The 20,507-nt window shown below is 42.6% G+C and overlaps 1 protein-coding gene across 1 annotated transcript in view; it reads right to left on the reverse strand.

The window, feature by feature from the left end:
- The window catches only part of CFAP57 (cilia and flagella associated protein 57), a gene marked incomplete at its 3' end in the record, with an annotated part of 68,916 nt that overhangs the window by 26,578 nt on the left and 21,831 nt on the right, over positions 1-20,507 (reverse strand). The window contains exons 9-17 of the mRNA XM_081307716.1: positions 20,171-20,284; positions 14,362-14,574; positions 12,572-12,745; positions 9,265-9,426; positions 5,096-5,251; positions 3,895-3,988; positions 2,885-3,075; positions 2,145-2,318; positions 990-1,148 (exon numbers count right to left, since the gene is read on the reverse strand). Of these exons, the coding sequence (XP_081163842.1) occupies positions 990-1,148; positions 2,145-2,318; positions 2,885-3,075; positions 3,895-3,988; positions 5,096-5,251; positions 9,265-9,426; positions 12,572-12,745; positions 14,362-14,574; positions 20,171-20,284 (1,437 nt within the window). The remainder of the gene's footprint in view (positions 1-989; positions 1,149-2,144; positions 2,319-2,884; positions 3,076-3,894; positions 3,989-5,095; positions 5,252-9,264; positions 9,427-12,571; positions 12,746-14,361; positions 14,575-20,170; positions 20,285-20,507) is intronic.

The following is a 20,507-nucleotide window of genomic DNA, read 5'->3' on the forward strand; positions in this document are numbered from 1 at the left end:
GCAAGGAGTTCAAGAGTTCAAAATTTACCTTGTAGTCCAGGGTTGGCAAACTTAGCCAGGGCTAAATTTGGCCTGTTGCCTAATTTTGTCAGGTCTTACAGAACACTGCCAAGTCCATTCATTGTTATTTTCTCTATGGGTGTTTTCACACATGATCTTTGGCGTCTTTCTTGTCTGAGAATCTGAAGAGAGCTTTGAGGCTCCCACCCAAAAGCCCAGACCCATACACAAACATTCATACAGAGAAATGGCTTGCAGGTTCTATCTCATTCAATCCTTATTAGGCCCCTTGATAGGGGTCTAAGAAATGAAGACTTGGAGAAGTTGCCCAAGGTGCAATGCTGGGCCTGACACTGAAGCCCATGTTGGCCCACAGGACAATTTCTGGCTAAGACAATAGATGCAGAATGTGTGGAGAGGAGTGCATGGAGTCTGGATTTGCTCAGAAGGATGATATTAAATTTTGCATGCTGAAATGGTATGGCCCTTAGAATGTGTGTCTGTGTTCTGAGTGCTTTGTGAGAAAGGCATCCCTAAAAGTGGTACCAGCTTCCTGGGGCACCCAGGAGGTACAGGTTCAGCCTCAGGGGAGTCCCTCTCTGACCAGGGGGACCATGTGGGCAATATATTCACAGATAGATACCTGGATCTGGGAGGGCAGGGGCCTTGGAGTCAGCTGACTGGGTTCCTGTCCCAAATCCATCCTGTATACACTGTGTGACCTTGAATACTCAATCTCTTGGAACTCATCAGCCATTAACACTGTATTGCTCATACCCTGGGGTTGTTGGCAGAACTGAGTGTGCCATGTTGACAGTAATCGGCACAGTGCCAAGTATACCACAGGCACCTTGCTGACCTCTTATTCCCAGAGATCAAGTTAAATACATGTGTTCCAAGAAGCCAGGGGCCCTCTCTTTTCCAAGCCTTGCCCTCATGGCTTGGGTCCCTCTGGACTGTGGCTGGGTAGGACAGGAGATAGTCTTCACCTTGTCTTGAATTGTCTCATCTCTCTCCTGGATCTCTCGTTTGAGGCCTTGAATGTCTTTCTCTAGGGACCTGATGACTGCCTGCAGCTTCTCCTGCTCTCCCTTCAGCATCTCAATGTCGTTGGTTCGCTCTTCGATCTCCTTCTGCAGGCTGCTGAACTGCAGATGCAAATAGCAACAGCAGAGACCCCTGAAATCTTGGAGCTCATCTCCACTCCTTCCAAACCATGAAAAAAGCTCCCCATCACTGACCAACTGTGAGCTGGACCGCCTCTCTTCTGTCAACTGAAAACTCCGAGTATACAACATTTCTAAACTTTGGGGGGAGTGAGTTTTTGCAGAATTTAAAATGGCTCAGAAATTTCCTAGGCCAAATAGATGATGGAATAATCTGTCTAATAATGTCCAGGTCCATCCCCTGTATGTGAGGATGGCCTCTTTCTGCACAAGAGGCTCCTGATCCCTGCATGGACTCTGGGTCTTCCATGATCATATTGACCTTAAAAAGTTTGAATCAGTGGCCCACCAAGTTCACAGATGCTGGCCCTACCCAATGGGCCATCTTAGTCATGTCCAAGACTATCCTCTAGACTTCCTAGCAGTATAATTTCTAATACGAAGAAACAGGAGCTCACTTTGAACTTGGCTTCTGTAAGGCTAAAAGTTTTGGTGAAACTGACAATTCCACAAGGAACTGTGAATTGAATAGCCCTTCACTCAATCACCAGTGAACTAAAAATACTTGCTCTACCTTGTAAACAAAGCTCTTCTACCTGTCTCCTTTTCCCACCTGTGGAGCCTGAACGGGAGCCACCAGAGCCCAGGACACTTCCAGACTGAGAAGACTTTATTTCCATTTCTAATTGATCTTACTTGGAAGTGAAAGCCCAAACAGAGTCTATCAGCCACAGGGGAGCTCAACATCACTGCCAAAAGGAGAGAGGCCAGATGGCTGCCTTTTCAGAGGATATGGCAAGGTCTGTCTGCCCCCGCAGGAGCACCTGCCAGTGCTCCTTTCCTAACCTGCTCACTGGAGGTGAGGACGTTCAGGTGAGAACTCTGCACAGCACCCAGGGCTTTCTATTCACCTGGCCCAGCTTTTTCTGCAATCCGGCCCTTGCCCATTCCCAAGTCTCTTAGAGAACAGCCTGATACCTTTTTCCTCATAATGCCTGTTTCTCCCTTGAGCCGCAGGTTGGATTCCTTCTCTTCCCGAAGTTTTTTCTCGTACTTGATTTTGATATCTTGGATTTCTCGGTCTTCATCTTCTTCAATCTGCTTCTTGGTCTCTTCAAATTCCCGCAGCTGCTGCCTGACATCCTCCTGGGCCTGGCTCAGAGAGAGAGAGAGAGAGGGAGAGAGTGCAATCATGGGAGAAGGGGCTCACGGATGCCTCTGTGCTAAGAATGCCTGGGATGAGACTAGTCGCAGAGCCCTATCATGGCAAATGGGAGATGAGTGTTATTACAGAAATGGAAACTGAGGCCGTTTGTCTCCTGACATGTGCACTTTCTTCCTGTTTCCCATATTTCCATCCAGGTCAGGCCTCGGGCTCCATCACTTCAACCACACATTTAGCAACATTCCCATATCCTGATTTGTCTCTGGTCTTGACACCAGCACCCAGGCGTCCTGTTTTTCCTTCACAGAACTGTGACAGCTGTAATTTTATATTTTTTACTAAATTACTTACTTTCTCTTCCATTCGATGTAAGTTCCTTGAGGATAGAACATTTTCTCTCATGCCCACCACTGAATTCCCAGTGTATAGCACATATGGGCACACAGTAGCTACTCAATGAATAGTCGCGAAAATACAACTGCTCTCCTTAAGCCAACCCATCCTGCCTTTTCTCTATGAAAAGGCACAGTGAGATCTTAGTTCCTGAGAGTACCTCTTCCAGAAGGGTGGTTTTCTCTTGCAGCTTGGCCTCATAAAATTCAGTCAGTTCCTCCAGGGCTTGGCTCTTGGTCTCATCATTATCTCGGAGCTGTTTTTCATACTCTTCCTGCATCCTTTGGGACTTGAGTTGTAACTCCTGGTATTTCTCATATTCTAGAAGCAACTTTTGGTTGTTGCAACATTCTGGAGAGAATCAAGAGGGAAGGTATTTAAGGTAGGTGAGAAGACCAGCCTCAGGGGCATGGAGCAACCCTGGGTGCTTTCCTACCCCTTCCATGCAGCCAGAGTAGCGTCTCTGGAACCAAAATTCCATGCCCTCAGCCAACTCCATCCCTCCTGCCCTAGGCAGAAATGTTTCTGGGAAGGTGCAGAGGGATGTTTGAAGGTTCAAGACCAAGAAGACTAGCCTGAGTATGCAAAATAAGTATTAGTGTCCTATTTTTACAGAACAGTAAGCTGAGGTTCAGTCAGGTTAGGTGTCCCTAGAGCACCCCACAAATGAGTAGTGAGTCTGGGAGCCAGGCAAGTCTATATCTCCTACTGGCAATGCAGTAGGTGTTTTTGTGTTTTGTTTTGCTTTTTTGGGGGGTACTGGGGATTAATCTCAGGGGCACTAGACCACTGAGTCACATCCCCAGATCTATTTTGTATTTTATTTACAGGCAGGGTCTCATTGAAGTGCTTAGGGCCTCACTAAGTTGCTGAGGCTGGCTTTGAACTTGCAATCCTCCTGCCTCAGCCTCCTGAGCTGCTGGGATTATAGGCGTGCACCACCATGCCCACCCTATAGTAGGTGTTTAACATGGTTTTATGGAAGAAGTAAATACACAGGAGTGAAAACCACCGTGAATTCTGGGGGATGAATGTAGCCTGACCATAGACAGGGCCACATTCCCTGGTACTTCTGCCGTGTCTGGGGGACTCCTGGCATTTTCTCAACCTGTCTCCTTCCAATGCCAAGCAGCCACCCTCAGCCCTCATGGCTTCTGCTTGTAGGCTCACCCAGGTCTTGCAGCTCCCGGTTCTGTTTGTCTAGGAGGTCTTCTATGCGCTCACGGTGACTTATATCCTGCTTTTCTTTTTCTGTTCTTAAAACCTAAACCATAAAGTGACATTTTCTGATTTCTGCATATCTGCTGAAGGCACCACAAGGACGAGAAATAGTTTTACAAGTGATACCCTCCTTTGCTCACAAACACACACATTTCTCAAGCCCTTATTGTGCACCATTGTTCTATGGAATGACGCATGCGCTATCACTTCCTCCTTATTTGCATTATATTCTGCTCTGAAAGTTCTATATTTTCCCTGTCTATATCCTTGCTAATAAATGGGTTTGTGAGTGATGAGTTTAGTTTCAGATATGTGTCAAGTGAATTTTGGGGTGAAAAAGTAGAGATTCATTCAAATCCCCTGTTGCCTGCACCTTACTCTCAATGAACTCCTTGGGATTAGCTGTGAGCTTCTAAAAAGTATCTTCTCTACTGGAGCAGGACAGATCCTCACAGGCTGAGACAATGCCATCCCAGGACTTAACTTTGTGCTAGGCTTATGTGGGGCACCAAAGAAAAATGTTTGTTGACTAACTGAATGGAATTACAAATGAATGAATGAATAAAATCAACAGCCGTGGTTTTTCAGACAAACTCTCTGACCCACAGAGATAACATACTAGAACAAATTTTCTTGAGCAAAAGATTGGGGGCTTTGGATGAGAAGATCAGATAAATTTTTGTAGAACAAAAACAAAACTATGTAATTATGTAACCTAGACTATGTAACTTTCTGACAATCTAGAAATCAATATTCTGCTAGTTCTTTCTTTCTATACTTTTTTCTTGCTATCTTTTCATTTTGTTTTAAAGTAAGTTTTTCCTGATTACAAAAGTAATGAATTATCTATCACTGCAGAGAATTTGGAAACTATGGAAAGGTATAAAGAGCAAAATATAAAGTATCTATCATCCCAACATCCAGAAATAGTTACACTATTATCTATTTTATTTTACCTATTACCATAGTGATAGAGAATTTTATATTCTTTTTTTCTACTTAGTGCCTTACTGTACTCTGATGATTTCTGACATTATCAACAGTGCTTTATGTTCTTTGAGCATAACTTGGGCAATACATGCCAGCCCCATGTTGAGCTGAGTAGAAATTTTTCTGGCTTGTGGCTGTTGGTTCTGTCTCTCAAACAGACCTGGTTTTTGGTTTTCAAGGACTCCATTTCCTGGAGGAACTTGTCTGTAAGCTCCTTAATCTTCTCAGAGTAGTTCATATCCTTTAGTCGAAGTTGATACTCATTCTCCATTTTTAATTCTTCCACACGAGTCTTTAGCTCCAACATAATCTGAGCCTTTGGGAGAAGGGCAGAGAATCAAGAGCTTCCATAATGGGGTGAATCAGAATATTTAAACCTGTGGCCTTGACCTGAGACCCGCAGCTCTGTCTAGTTTCAAACTCAACATGTCTCAGGTAGAGCTTATCATCTTTCCCCACAAGATTCATTCCTCTGTCCCCACAATATCCACTGTGTGCTAACAACTCTCACATCTCCTTCATTCAAATTGGCTCACATGTTACCTGCTCCATAAGGCCCACTTGAACCCCACTATTTAATCCTGCCACCCCCTTCCTATTCCTACCATTTCCTTCATGACCTCCCCTCCTGCCCTCTACTTTGGGTTACTTCCTTAGATCTTGGCACTTTCTAATATACTATATAATTTACTTATTATTTTGTTTTCTCCCCATTAAAGCTTAAGCTCCAAGAAGGCTGGGATCTTTGTTGGTTTTATTTGCTGATGTTATGGTTTGGAAGTGAGGTGTCCCCCAGTAGCTCACATATGAGACAATACAAGAAGGTTTGGAGGAGAAATGGTTGGGTTATAGCCTTAAACCTAAGCAAGTAGAGGCAGCTGGGGTGTGGCTGGAGGAAATGGTTCACTAGGGGAGTGATTATGGGGTAAATATTTTATCTGGCGAGTGGAGCCTCTCTCTCTCTCTCTCTCTCTCTCTCTCTCTCTGCTTCCTGATCATCATGTGAGCTGGTTCCCTCTACCACGCTCTTCTATCATGATGTTCAGCCTCACCTGGAGCCCCAACGAATGGAGTCAGCCTTCTATGGACTGAGACCTCTGAAACTGTGAGCCCTCAAATAAACTTTCCTCCTCTATAATTGTTCTGGTTGGGTGATTTAGTCACAGCAGTGAAATTGCTGACTAAAACAACTGATGTACCCCAAGTACCCAGAACAATGCCTAACACACACTAGATACTCAAAAGATATTTGTTTAATCACAATCCTTGCCCCATGGAACTTACATTCCAAATAAAAATATAATTAAAATGTGATAAGTGCCCAGAGCTGGGTAGTTCTCAGAACTGTTAGTTGTCCATCCTGATGCATCGTATACCCATGCTGGCCTCAGTGCTATTACTTTAACATAGGTCCTAATTCTTCTGCCTGGACAACTCCTGTCTCCACTGTCTTCCCTGATGCCACAGTTTTCTAAAACTACTCTTAACACATACACCTCTCACTTCCTATGAAGTCAATGTTGATGGCACAGTGGGTGAGGACACAGGAGTTTTGTTCTCCCTCACCTTGATGACACCCCATGCATCCCTATCAATCATCTTTACTTGTCTTTCCCCTACTGCCTGGGAGTGACTAGACCACAAGGAATGTGTTATGCTTGGCTCTGCACATGGCTATCATGCTAATGTGGACCTGGCATGTAGGAAACACTGAGATGAAGTATGAACAAAAGTTGCATGTACAAAGTCAGGGAGGTAGGAGCGAGGGTACAGTCAGGGCCCTCATATGACTTGGTGACAATAGGAGGCAGCAGGAGAGGAGGCTGAGATTGGGCAAGTTTATCAAGGTCCCTGTAGGCCATGTAGGAAATTTATACTAGAGGGCCTCCAAGGATCTTCAACTAGCTCGATTAAGCTGACTTTGATGTTATAAAGGCCTCTCCAAAGACAGTGTGCAGCATGGACCACTTTAGAGATGGAATGAAGGCAAGGTGATTAGTTGGGGGACAACAGCATGGTCCAAATGAGAGATGGTTAAGGACTTGCACAGTTGTGGAGGAGGGGAGCAGAGAGGCATGGGAAGACTAGAGAGAGATATTTTGGAGAAATGGTGCTAACTGGGTGGGGGGGGTGGAGGTGAGAAGATTGTGCATGAAAACTTTTTCCCCAGGTAGAGTTTCCAGGACCTGAGGATTAGGCTTGGCCTGTCTTGCTTCACTGCTTTCTCCCCAGAGCTCAGCATAGAACCTGCAATGCTGTCAGCACTGATAAATATTCATCAGATGAACAGACGTCTGTCTTGGACTAATGGGATACATTTATAAGTGGGAAAGATTCAGTTTTGATATGTGACATTTGAGGTAACTGCTCATTCCATGTTGCTGTAATCTCTCCAAAGCGTGAACCTTGTCAAGATGCTCCCTAACTTATCAGTAGTGGGGCCTTATGAACAGTTTCAGTCTAAAATGTGGCTTAAAAGCCCCTCATGATCTCTCTGATTCTCTCACCACCCTTTCTCTCTGACACACCCTCTATTCTCCAGCCACAGCCACAGGTACCGTCTCTCCTAGAGCACCTGACCCTCATCGTCAGCACGTACTCATTCCTCTGTGTGGAACGCCCTTTCCCATTTGTTCTGGAAGGTTGTGTGGGGCTCACTTCTTTTAGGTCAGGGTCCTTCCCCTGTGTTCCCACAGCATCATTCTTTCATAACATCCACTCTCATTGATTTCCCTATTTTATTTTACCCAGCCCTTCTCTCAGGATATAAGCTGAAGGACTTGCCATGTCTTTTTCTCTGTGTCATATCTCTGTCAATATCACATGGAGAATGAATAATTGAAAAACGTAAAAAGGGGGTAAATCCTGGGTTGACAGAGAGTTACAAAGAATGTCACAGAATATAAAGGAAAAAAAAAAAGAAAGAGCTGGCAATTCTGGGGAATGTGACTTTTAAGAGACAGGTGGAAGAGGGGCCAGTAAGGAAGTCAGGGAGGAGGAATCAGAGAGGTTGACCGGTCATAAGCAGAGTGTGGTCATACAGATGTTGAAAGAGAAGGGAGCCAGGAAGGGAGTCTCCCGTTTTCAGCCTAGCAATAGTGCTGTCAAGCATAGCTGGGGGTCAGCCATCAGCCCAGACATCTTCAGGCCTTGGGTTCAGCCTGGTGTCTCCTACTTGGCTTCTTTTCTACACCACGGTTAGAAAACAGAGAGAAGGAAGGGAAAGAGACAGTTGCTTGCCATAAGGAGGCCAGGCTGCCCCTCTCCCTTTCTTTCCCCTTTGTCTTTCTGCAAGAGGTTTGAGGGGGCTCTAGTGGGCATCTCCAGGAAACACCAGAGGCCTATCATCCAGCTCTGTGGCTGCCTTCGAATTGCTGTTCTCACAGTTGTTCTTGTCTCCAGCCCCTATCTGGCTGTGAGCTTCCTGACCACAGGGCCCAGGCCTATCTTTTCACATGTGCATCCCCAGTGCTTGGCTAATGGCAGATATTCAATAGTACTCTTAGATCCTTGATGAGCATCAATGAATGCATGACTCTCAGATTCTCCATGAACCATCCAGTCAGCTTCTCTTAGGTAGTGCAGCACAGAGCTATGCAATCAAACTCCAAAACCACATCTTTATGGAATGCTTACTGCATTCACAGGAGGGATGTCCCTTGGGCATAGTGATGAGGAGTGGGCTCTGGATGAAATCTGGATTAGAAAACTGGTCTACACCTTGCCAGCACAGTCACTTTGGACACAGCACTCTACCTCTCCAAACCTGTTTCTTGAAATATGGGATCAATAACAGTACCTTTTTCTGAGATGTATTGGGAGATATAAATGAGAAATACTTATAAAGTAGTCAGCACAGTGCCTGCTTCTTTGCAAATGCTTGTTATTTTTATACTTATGGTTTTATTGTTTAGAAGTCTGGTTAAGAGTTTTTAGGAATGTTTCCTACATCCTTCATTTCTTTTATTTTTTTTAAAGGAGGTTCTCAGTACTAGCAATGACTATGTTTCACAGAAACAACTGGTATATTTGGTTTGTCGGTATATTTATTGTCTTCCACATGCCTAGCAAGAACTAGAAACTATTGGTCATACAGGAGAATTGGATGCCATGGTTCTGTTCTCAAGGTAGCAAAAGAAAGCAGGATCAGTGGATCAAAGTCAAGATGACCACGTGGAGGAGGCAGTGTGGGGGTATAAAAAGAATCAAGTACCAGTGAGAAGGACAGTCACAGGGTATAGCCAGGCTGAGGAGGACCTCAGATACTGCTCTGAGGAGCTGGAATGCAGTCTGGTAAGGATTTTCCTCTTCATTGGGCCCAATTCTTACCTTCTCTTCCATGTCTGTTTTAGTCACGAGCACCTCTTCAGCAAAGCCCACCTCCCTTTCCCGCTTGATTCCGCGGCCATCCTTATCGAAGACCTTCCAGGTGAACAGGCAGCCATCCTCAGCAGTAGTCAGCAGGTACTGATCATCAAAGGTGAGCAACATCTGCAGGGTAAAAGATCATAGGAAGCTTTTTAGGGCCATAGATGACCAGGGTGACTGTGCAAGGCCTCCATCCATACAACCTGGGAACAGCCTCATAGCAAGGCAGACCTGGTTCTGGGTAAGAATGAGGCAGGAGCTCTCACAGACTTCTTTCTGTGAACAAATAAAAAGAAGCAAGGCTATAGCTACATTCCCTGTGGATTTGAACTCTTGAGTGAAATATGACCTAGAATATATAAAGAATTCTTAAAACTCAATAGTAAAACAACCTGGCAATCCAAAATGGGCAAAAGATTTGAGGACACTTCGGGGAAGAGGATATATAGATTGCCATGTATGCACATAAAAAGATGTTCAACATTATTAGTCATTAGAGAAATGCAAATTAAGACAATGATGAGATATCACTACACACCTATTAGAACAGCTAGAATAAAAATTGTGATAATCCCATGTGCTGGCAGTGATGTAGAAAAACTGAAACATTGCTGATGGGAATGTAAAATGGTACAGTGACTCTGGATAAGCTTGGCTGCTGCTTAAAAAATTAAATACCCACTTCCCATCAGATTCAGCAATCATACTCCTGGGCATTTATCCCAGAAAAGTGAAAATGAAAGCCCACACAAAAACCTGCACAAGATTGTTCAGAGCAGCTTTATTTGTAAAAGTCAAACTGGAAAAAAAATCAAAATATCCTACAAAGGATGGATGATTTAACAAATTGTGCTTATTGTGGAATATAACTCAGCAATAAAGCGAATCAACTATGAGTACACAAAGCACCTTGTTAGATCTGAAGAGCACTATGCTGAGTGAAAAACCCACCCTCAGAAGGTCACATAATGTATGATCCATTTATATACAATTCTCAAAATGACAAAATTATAGAAACAGAAAAAAAGAATTGTTGGTAGGGATTAGGGATGGTGGGGAGGGGTAGGCATGACTACAAAAGGGTGGCAAGAAGTGGGTCTAGGTGGTGAAGGAGCAATTCTGCATCTTGACTGTGGTAGGTTATATAAATGACCCCTGTGATGAAATGACCAGGCTCACACTCAGGCAGTGGACCAGCGCCGGTTTTCTGGTTTGATATTGTACTGCAGTTACATAAGATGATCACTGGGTAAACTGGGTGAAGGCTATACAGGACCTCTGTGCTGTCTTTAAAATTTCCTGTGACCCTGTAATTAATACCTAGTAAAAAATTAAGACAAAAGCGTTAACTATAAAAAATGCCTTCTAATAATTAGCAATGTGCAGAACTTTAAAAATAGTAATACTCTTTTACTTAGGAGTTCTATCTCTGTCTAGGAATTGAGCCTTAAAAAATTGTCAGAGATGCACATATAAATTTGCAGACTAGGATGTTCATTATAGTTCATAATGTAAATGCCTAGTTGAAAGAGAAGAGTTAATAACTTATGGTCCATCATATAATAGGATACACACACACACACACACACACACACACACATATATATATTCTACCATGATGTATATATATGGACTTTTATTTCTAAAATAGACATGCATTGCTTCTATAATAGAAATTATTTTATTCATAAATAGTATATCTTAAAAGAAGAAGGGGAATATATTACAATAAGTTACTTTGGATCTAAGGCCTAGCTTAGCACAGGGATATTTCATTTTATAATAAAAATACTTTCTTAATAAGAACAATGCCTACAGGTAAGCCAATATTGAGTTTGGAACATATTAAAAACCTCAGGTATTCATGTCATTCAATCTGAAATGAGAGAGAAGGGAAGGGAGATGATACACATTTTTCCCAGGTCCTATTTTTAGTAAACTACTTTTTTTTTCTATGAATAACCTTTAATTTGCTTTTGGGTATGATTTCTTTTTCTTTCTTTTTTTTTTTTTTTTTTTTTGTGGTGCTGGGGATTGAACCCAGGACCTTGTGCATGAGAGGCAATCACTCCCCTACCAACTGAGCTATATCCCCAGCCCATATTGGGTATGATTTCTTGGAAATCATCTTTCATGTCAGAGAATTATTTTTTATTCACATTTTTACTGTGGCAAAATACGTATAACATAAAATTTTACCATCTTAACCATTTTTAGGATTTCAGTTCCCTGTTAATACAAACACTTCTTTGTAACAGTTGTATTAACATTTGTAGTTGCTCTGCAGCTATCACCATCACCCAACTCTCTTTTGTCTTGTAAAACCAAAACTCTATACCCATTAAACAAGAATTCCCCACTCCTCCCTCCCCCAGCCCACCGCATTCTACATTCTCTTGATGATTTTGACAGCTCTAAGAATCTTACAAAAGTAGAATCACACCATATTTTCCCTTTTGTGATTGACTTACTTCATTTAGCACAGTGTCCTCAAGCTTCCTCCCCATTGTAGCATATTGAAGAATTCCCCTCCTTTTTTTTCTTTAATATTTTTTTAGTTGTTGATGGACCATTATTTTATTTATTCCTTTATATACTGTGCTGAGAATCGAACCCAATGCTTCACACATGCTAGGCAAATGCTCTATCACTCAGCCGCAACCCCAGCCCTTCCCCTCCTTTTTAAGACTGAATACTATTCCATTGTATGTCTATGCCACATTTGGCTAATCCACTCATTGGCTGATGGAAACTTGGGTTGTTTTCACATTTTAGTTATTGAACATAGACACTACTTCATGAGAAGAAATAGAAGGACAATTTACAAATGTGTGCTCATATTGTTGTCCCCAGCAGTAGCCTTTTGCATCCTTGGGGAGTGGTAGTAACTAGTCTCCTGGTCTATGATTCCTTTTAGTCCAGGACAATCTCTGGAGGAGGAAATATCTGAGAGTCCTTAGCAGTCAACACTCACAGAGCCTGGGAGATGTGATGGTGACTGGTGGCAGTCACCAAATGGCCATTACTGTGCATAATATTATGGTGAACAACCTTGTACATAAATCTTTAGGTGTAGCTCTGATTATTTCCTAGGATAAATTCCTAGAAGTATTTAAACATAAAGTCAATAGAAGCTTACTGAATGGTTGGTAGGTGAATAAACAAGGAGGAAGGAATAAGGAAAGAGAAGACAATGGAGGCTGAAGGGAGGAAGAAGGTATGTTGGTTAGGGTCTGGAGCTGGACCCCTGAGGAAGGGTCCCTCTCACCTTGGTGATAGGACCAGCATGAGCCTGATACTCATTGAATTCTTTCTGCAAAGGCAGGGGGTACTTCATGGCGCGGATGGTTCCCACTGAGGTGCCCACAAACATCATGCGCCCCGAATGGGAGATGACAATTGCCGTGTAGACGACGTCAAATGCTGACATCTCTCGCAGGACCTGGAACACAGACAGCTCTGTTCAACTGAGAGGCTGAGCTATGTTTCCTGTGTCCTGTTATCATTCTCTTCCTTCCCTCTAATAGCACTCTTGGAGTCTGTATTAAAATAATGTGGTTTTTTCCCTATTCCTTATCACATCTTGCATGGTGCCTAGCACATAAAAGGTTCAAACTAGGTATTTCTCAGTTGCTTGACTGATGAATAACCAATGGTAGAAGTTAGGAATGATGCCAATGACTGGAATCTTTGTACAGCACTTCCTCTGTGCCAAGTGCTATTCTACACCCTTCCCATGTTGTAACTCGTTCAGCCTTCACCAGAATCTGGAGAGAGCGACCATTAGGCCTATTTTAAAGATGATGAAAAGATGAGTCCAAGAGGTGAAAAATAACTTGCCTCAACTCATAAACCTAGTAAGTGCAGTCTGACTGTTCTTTCTTCTTTTTTTTCCTTCTTCTTCTCTCTCTCTCTCTTTTTTTTTTTTTTTGGTACCGGGATTGAACCTAGGGATACTTTACTGTTGAGCTAAATCCCCAATCTTTTAGTTTTAATTTTTTAATTTTGAGAAGGGGTCTTGGTAAGTTGTTTAGGTCCTTGCTAAGTTGTTGAGGCTAGCTTCAAACTTGCTATCCTCCTGTCTCAGCCTCCTGAGTTGCTGGGATTATAGGTGTGTGCCACTGACCAGTCTCTCTCTGCTCTTGATGGCCATGCTGTCATGTACCTCAGAGAGAGAACAGGAGGCTGATCATAAATTTATTCAGAAAACATTTATTAATTCCCACTATATGAACATAACTCCATCTCCAGGGAACTCATTCATTTCTTCACTCATTCTCCCACCCATTTATTGAATGTCTATTGCAGGCCATGCAGTGCACTAGCTAGTAGGAATATCAAGAGGAGTGAAATTCCTACCCCGAAGGAGCTTTATTTTAGTACAGTGCTATAGAAGCTGTCACAGAACTAGGACCAAGTTACCTAGGGTACAAAGGAGTCACCATTCACTGAGCTATGTTCCAACCGTGGGGAACCTGCCTTAGGTCGGTTTGTTGCTGCAGTAGCTATGTGCAAACCCCACCACCCCCAGCATCAGCCCTATGAGAAGAGCTGTGGAAAAGTCAGAGAAGCCAGTGATAATCAGCTCTTGCTGGGCTCCTGGAAGACCACCCAGCCACATTTATGTTAAGTCTCTTTCCAGAGCCAAATGTGGTAATTCTAACATCTGAGAGATGAGGGATTTCGAAAGAATACAGAGGCAAGTCCAGGTGACAGCAGCTAACTATACTTGTGCTTTTACCCCAGCTAAGTGCCAACCAAGGGCCAGAGTGCAGTTTAGAGACATTGCTGACCTCCATTCCTGCAGGGCAGAGGGGAAGTTACAGACAGCAAGCAAAATGGAAATGGAAAAGGGGCCTACAGTTTAACCGCCAGGAAAGGCACTGAGCAAGAAATTCAGGAAGTGACAGTAACTGAGCTGACCCAACAGGAAGAACAGCCAGAGGCTGTCCCATGAGGAAGGGCTCTCTTTGCTAGCACACTGTCTGCTGTAAGCATGGGTGGCTGTCTTTTGTAAATCAACACAATAGCCCAGCGGTAGGGCAGGGGCAGACTCACTGAAGAATCTGCAATCTCCTTGAGGGTCTGGTCTGATCCAACAGCAAAAATAATTCTGCCATCAGGGGAGACAGTAACACAGTTGTAGCTGCAGGTCTTGAGCACACACTCTGTCTCTCTCTTTCCTGAAGACAGATTCCATTCATATATAGCACCATCTGTGCCACCAGAAATCAGTTTGCTGTCATCTGCGTTCCAGACAATTGAGCGAATCTGCAGATGATGAAGACACACCCAGGTAAGAGTGTTTGCACACACACTGCAACATGGCCATGGGACAAACTCCTCAGGTGCTCCACTAGACTGAGGCAGGATGGCTCTTCCTGGTAGAGGAAATCACAAAGCATAGCTTCTTGGAAATGTTAACATTCTGTTTTCTAGATGCTTGCAAAATACTGCAGGTAAAACATTCACATTTCTTTTATACTTTATGAATGCAAAGAATGACTCACAATGGTTTCTTAGTGCTACAGCCAATTAATTATTGCTACATTTTAAAAACTTTGAAATTTTGAAATTGTGTGTGTGTGTGTGTGTGTGTTTTCACAGGAAGTTGCAAAAATAGCACAGAGAGAGTGGATTTTCAGGGTGGCAGAATGAGGATCTCAGCTGATCTCCGCAGTGAAATGAGTTAACTGGTCAAAAATGATTGAAACAGTGAAATAATCTTTTAAAGTCTCTGGAAATTCTCCTAAGGGCAGGCGGCAATGGAGAAACATTCATTCAAGAGAATCTACCTGATCTTGGTAAGAACAGTCTGTGACATCTGAGTCATGACTGGCTCCATTCCCAGCCTCAGCTCCAGAAACGCCACCATTGTGCACTCTGAGCAGGAGCTGCCAAGATGTCAGGACTCCCTTTCCTTACAGCTCCTGATCTTGGGCTATGGTTCACCCTGGGAAGGTCAGACTGCTGGCATTTCTTATCCCCACCCTAGCCCCATGTTAACAAAAGCTCTGTCTCAGGCAGGCATGGCCAAGAAGACCTGGTTTCCCCACCACCAGTTAGTCCCTACTCATTGGCAGAAGAACTATTCCAATTACAGCAAGCCTAGAATACTGGTGCCCAATTGCTTGTGCCTGTTTGCTCACAGGTGGAGGCTCCTCACCATGAGGAGCAAGCTGAAAAGATCAGGGGTTCCATTTACCCTACGTACACACCACAAGTTCCACTCACAGAGTGGGGGTGTCACTCCAGGAAAAGCAGGTCCCTGCCCTGGCACTGGTGTGGTAGAACCAGGATTTTGTCCAGGGAAAAGTCAGGCCTTAAGACAAAGAACTCTATAGCTCTATTTGAGGAGACCAATTTTACTTTCTTAAGTCCCTTGGGTGAATTTTTCATTTCATTATTATACTTTTCAACTCCAGAATTTGTTTAACTTTTAAAATAATTTCTGGCTTCTTATTAATATTGCCTATTTGATCAGACTTGTCATCATTCCTTACTTTACTTGGGACAGAACCCAGTGAAGTCTGTGCCTATGGGCATGTTTAAAACAATGGAGACCTTGGTGGAGAGTGATTAAGAGGAGGCTGGTAATCATGATATAAGAAAAATCATAGTGCAACCAAGTTTCAATAGAACAAGGGAAAGAGTCGAGAAGAGCACTCTGTGGGCTGGAAGGCTGTGGGCATGTGCTAGGCTGCATACCCTCGGCAGCCACTGGAGCAGAGATGGGGAAACGTGAGCACACTCCTGCACTGCTGGAAGACCTGCTAGCCCCTGGAGGAGCCCCACTATGCACTGGACAATAAGCTCTGACTCTGGGCATCTCATAGGAAGCAAGTCTTAAAAATAAAGCCAAGTGCATCCCTGGCAGCCTGGAAACTGCATATCTGATCTTGCCATACCTTTTCAGGGACAATCAGAGTGGGCACATTACACTACCAATCTCTGCTGAACATGTAGCAAAACCCATAAACTCCCTGAAACTGTGATAGTAGCTCCCAAGTCTCACACAAATCCAATAGTAAAAGGTAAAAATAGTAAAAGGTTAAAAAAAAATGGTTAAGAGGGTTCATACACAATCCATGATTTATAAGCAGCTTACGCCACCTGGAGGCAAACCTTAGGCAGCCAGGTTAAAAACGATAAAAAGAAAAAAAAAATATAAGCAGGGATATCAGAGGCTTTACACTGCAGGGGAAAAAGACTTCATAGAATTAGTTCAGTCAAGTCACTAAATAAACAACCAACGGCCACCAACAATTTCCTATGGGGAATAAGAATCCATATCTAATTATTAGATATCTAGTATCTAATAATTAAGATAACATGTTATCTAAAATAAAGTCCATAAAAATTATGAAACATACAAAACCCCCAAAATCCCCAACAGATAGTCTGACCAAAAAGAAAAAAACAAAAGAAAAAAGTAAGCAGGCAAAAGAAACTGCCTTTGAAGGGGCCCAGAGGGTACACTCAAGACAGTCAGAGACCCCTGTGGGGGATCGCCTTCACCACCCCTGTAGACACAAAGGATAAATGCATTCCTGAATTTTTTTAAAATTTAATTTAATTTATTCTAATTTGTTATACATGACAGCAGAATGCAATTCAATTCATATTATCCAAATAGACCACAATTTTTCGTATCTCCGGTTGTACACAAAGTAGAGTCACACCATTTGTGTTTTCATACAGGTACTTAGGGTAATGATGTCCTTCTCGTTCTGCCATCTTTCCTAGCCCCATGCCCCCTCCGTGCCCCTCCTTTCCCTTTGCCCTATCTAAAGTTCATCTGTAAGCCAATCTCAAAAAACCAAATGTCTGATATAAGGATGTACTCCTAGATTTTAACTCATAGCTTGTTAGCTATTGAAAGCATGGGATGCGCTTCCCTGCACTCCCACTTTCACTGAGGGCTTGTTAGCTGCTAAGAGCATGATCTGTACCTTCCCACCCCCCACTAACTCTCAGTCTTATCAGCCTCCAAAGATCAGGTGTATCATTAAAGCCAGGACAGCCTTGCTATGACTCTCTGAGCACAAACAACATAAAGGATAAAACTGTTGAGGAGTTTTATCCTTTATGGTGAAACAGCATTGAAACCAGGGCCCTTGTTACCTGCCTTGATTTGTGTCCTTTTTCACTCCTACCCATGTGTTCTCTTAACAGCCACACAGCAGCTCATCCTCATCACAAGACAGAGAGGTTCATACAGGATGTCACATCGATTTGCAAGATGTAATATCTGGTGCCAGGATGATGGGCTAAGGTCCCCCCCTCCCTTCAAGGTTAAGAGCTTTCCCAGGAAAAGAAAAACACCTTTAAATATGTACCTGAAGCCAATTAATATTCCCATCCTCACATGAATAAACTAGCTCTCTCCCTCTGTCCTGGGAGCTAGCTGGACACTCTTTGGTCAGTGCTGTGTCTCCCTTCTGTTTGAGCAAGAAGTCCCAACAAAGTGTCCTGACCCTGTTAAGTTAGTGTTCCTTTATCTGATCTTTCTGATGGAGACCACAAGACCCCACCTAGCTGGTAACAGACGTAGCAGACAAAGACTTCAAAGCAGCTAATAAAAATATGGTTCAGTGAACTAAAGGAAACCATGCTTAAGTAATTAAAGGAAGGTATGATGACAAGTCTGATCAAATAGGCAATATTAATAAGAAGCCAGAAATTATTTTAAAAGTTAAACAAATTCTGGAGTTGAAAAGTATAATAATGAGGGCTGGGGATGTGGCTCTGGTGGTAGCGCGCTCGCCTGGCACGCGTGAGGCCCGGGTTCGATCCTCAGCACCACATACCAACAAAGATGTTGTGTCCGCCGAGAACTAAAAAATAAATATTAAAAATTCTCTCTCTCTCTCCTCTCTCACTCTCTCTTAAAAAAAAAAAGAAAAAAGAGAAGTATAATAATGAAATGAAAAATTCACCCAAGGGACTTAAGAATAGATTTGTTTTGTTTTAGTTTCCAGATTCTCACTATGTTGCCCAAGCTGGCCTTAAACTCTCTAACCTTCTGCCTCAGCCTCCCAAATAGCTGGGGTCATAGGTGTGTGCCACCACACCTGGCTTCAATAGTAGATTTGAGCTGGTAAACTTGAAGATAGGTCAATGGAGATTATACAATCTGAAGAACACAGTAAAAAATTTCAAAAAATTAAAAGAGCCTCAGGGAAATGTGGGTGCCAATTAAATGTACTAGCATGTATAACAGGAGTACCAAGAGGAGAAAAAGAAAAAGAGGCAGAAGATATATATGCATAAATATTTAAGGCTGAAAACATCCCAAATGTATTTAAAACACATTAACCTACACCTCCAAGAAGTGTAATAATCTCCAAGTAAAATAAATGCAAATAAATCTACATTCAGGCACACTATAGTTAAAATACCAAAAGCCAAAGATAAAAAAATCTTAGAAGCTATAAGAGAAAAACAATTTATCACAAATAAGCGAACCCCAATAAGACTGACATTGGACTTCTTATTAGAAACAAATGAGTACAGAAGACAGTGGGAGACATTTTCAAAGTACTGCCAGTAAAAATCAACCAAACAAACAACACGCCCTTATATCTAGCAAAAATATTTTCTATATTTGAAACATGAAAGGCAAATAAGGATGTTCCCAGATTAAATAAACTGATAAAATTAATTGCTAATAAGTCTGTCTTTCAAGAAATACTAAAGGAAGTTCTTTAGACTGAAAGCAGGCCACCCAACACAGCAATCTAAATCCATGCCAAACAAAACAAAACAAGCAATTTCAAAAGTAATCAAGACACTGTGTAATTACATATTGTATTTTCTTTATTCTCTAAGCTCACTGAAAGAGCAATTGCAATGAGAAAGTTCATAAAAAATTCATAAATTTACACTTGCTCTCATTTTTCTCTCAGCTTCTTTAAAAGGCAAAAATCAGGTAATGTAAAGTAATAAATAAGTTAGATAGTGTTTGAAGTGTTTTTTTTTTTTTTTTTTTTTGAAGCTGGTTTTCCATCTTTAGCCTGTTAATATGGGGGATTACATTGACCGATTTCATATACTGAGCTGGGCTCGAAGTCCTAGGAGAAACCCCACTTAGTTTTCCAAATTCATTTTCTTACCCTCTTGACTTAGGCCTCTTCCTCTTCGGGTCTCACATTTAATCTCCTCAAGGACCTTTTGATTTTATTTTATTTTAGCTTTTGAATCCACCCATTTCTTCCTAACATAGCTACCACCACCAGGATGCAAGACACTAACATTTATTATGGAACTATTCAGAACAGCCTCCTTATTGTTTCCATCTCTATCTCCTTCAATATATCGTTCATTCTGCAGCCCAGGTAAACTTTTAAAATGCAAATTTGGCCATATCATTCCCTGTCTTGAAAGTCTTCAATGATTTTAAGGAACAAAGAGGATAAATAAGAAAAAATCCTTATAAAACCTACATGATTCCACACACTGGGGCTCCTGTAAACCTCTCTAGTCTTAGCTCACCTATGATACTAACGTTCCATCCCCACAGACACTTCAAGCTCCTCTGCAATCTCCTGTCTCTGGGTCTTTGGATCTTTAACTGCAGTGGAGATTCCCACCAGTTGTTTGATTAATTCCTTCCCACTCCTCTATGACTGAGCCTTTGCAAGCCCTTCAACCTACATTATACCTATCCCTTCATTATTTCCTCTCATAACAACCCCATGTTTATTTTCATTAACTGCAATTTGTCTGTGTATTTTTTTTTTTAATCATTTCTCTCCCCAAGTAGACAGGGAAAGGAACCACTCCTCCTTGGTTTACCTGGGTCCCACTGACTAGCACAGTGCTCGGCCCTGTGCCCCATTTTCCCAGAGGCCGTGCATTCACTCACCTTCCCAGTGTGTCCTTTCAGGTTTGTGATGTTCTCTAGGCTTGTGGTGGTAAAAACGTGAATCACATTTCCATTGATTGCAGCAAACAGGTGGCCTCCATTGCTAAAGGCACACTACAGGGAAACAGCAAAAGAGCAAGCAAGAGGTGAGCAGTCGAACCGCATGCTGCCGCCAAGGGCTGCTTCTCTGGAAGAGTTCAGGTGGGAATTATGCGTGGGATGGCTGGGGGAAGGTGCAGTAGATCTGAGACTTGGCTGATATCTTCAGACACTGTCACTATTCTGTAGCTGGCACCAGCCAAGATTCAACACTGTCTTGTTTCAAGTCATCCTGGGG

This window comes from Spermophilus citellus (genome assembly GCF_964194105.1).
Source record: "Spermophilus citellus genome assembly, chromosome: 9".
Lineage (NCBI taxonomy): Eukaryota > Metazoa > Chordata > Mammalia > Rodentia > Sciuridae > Spermophilus > Spermophilus citellus.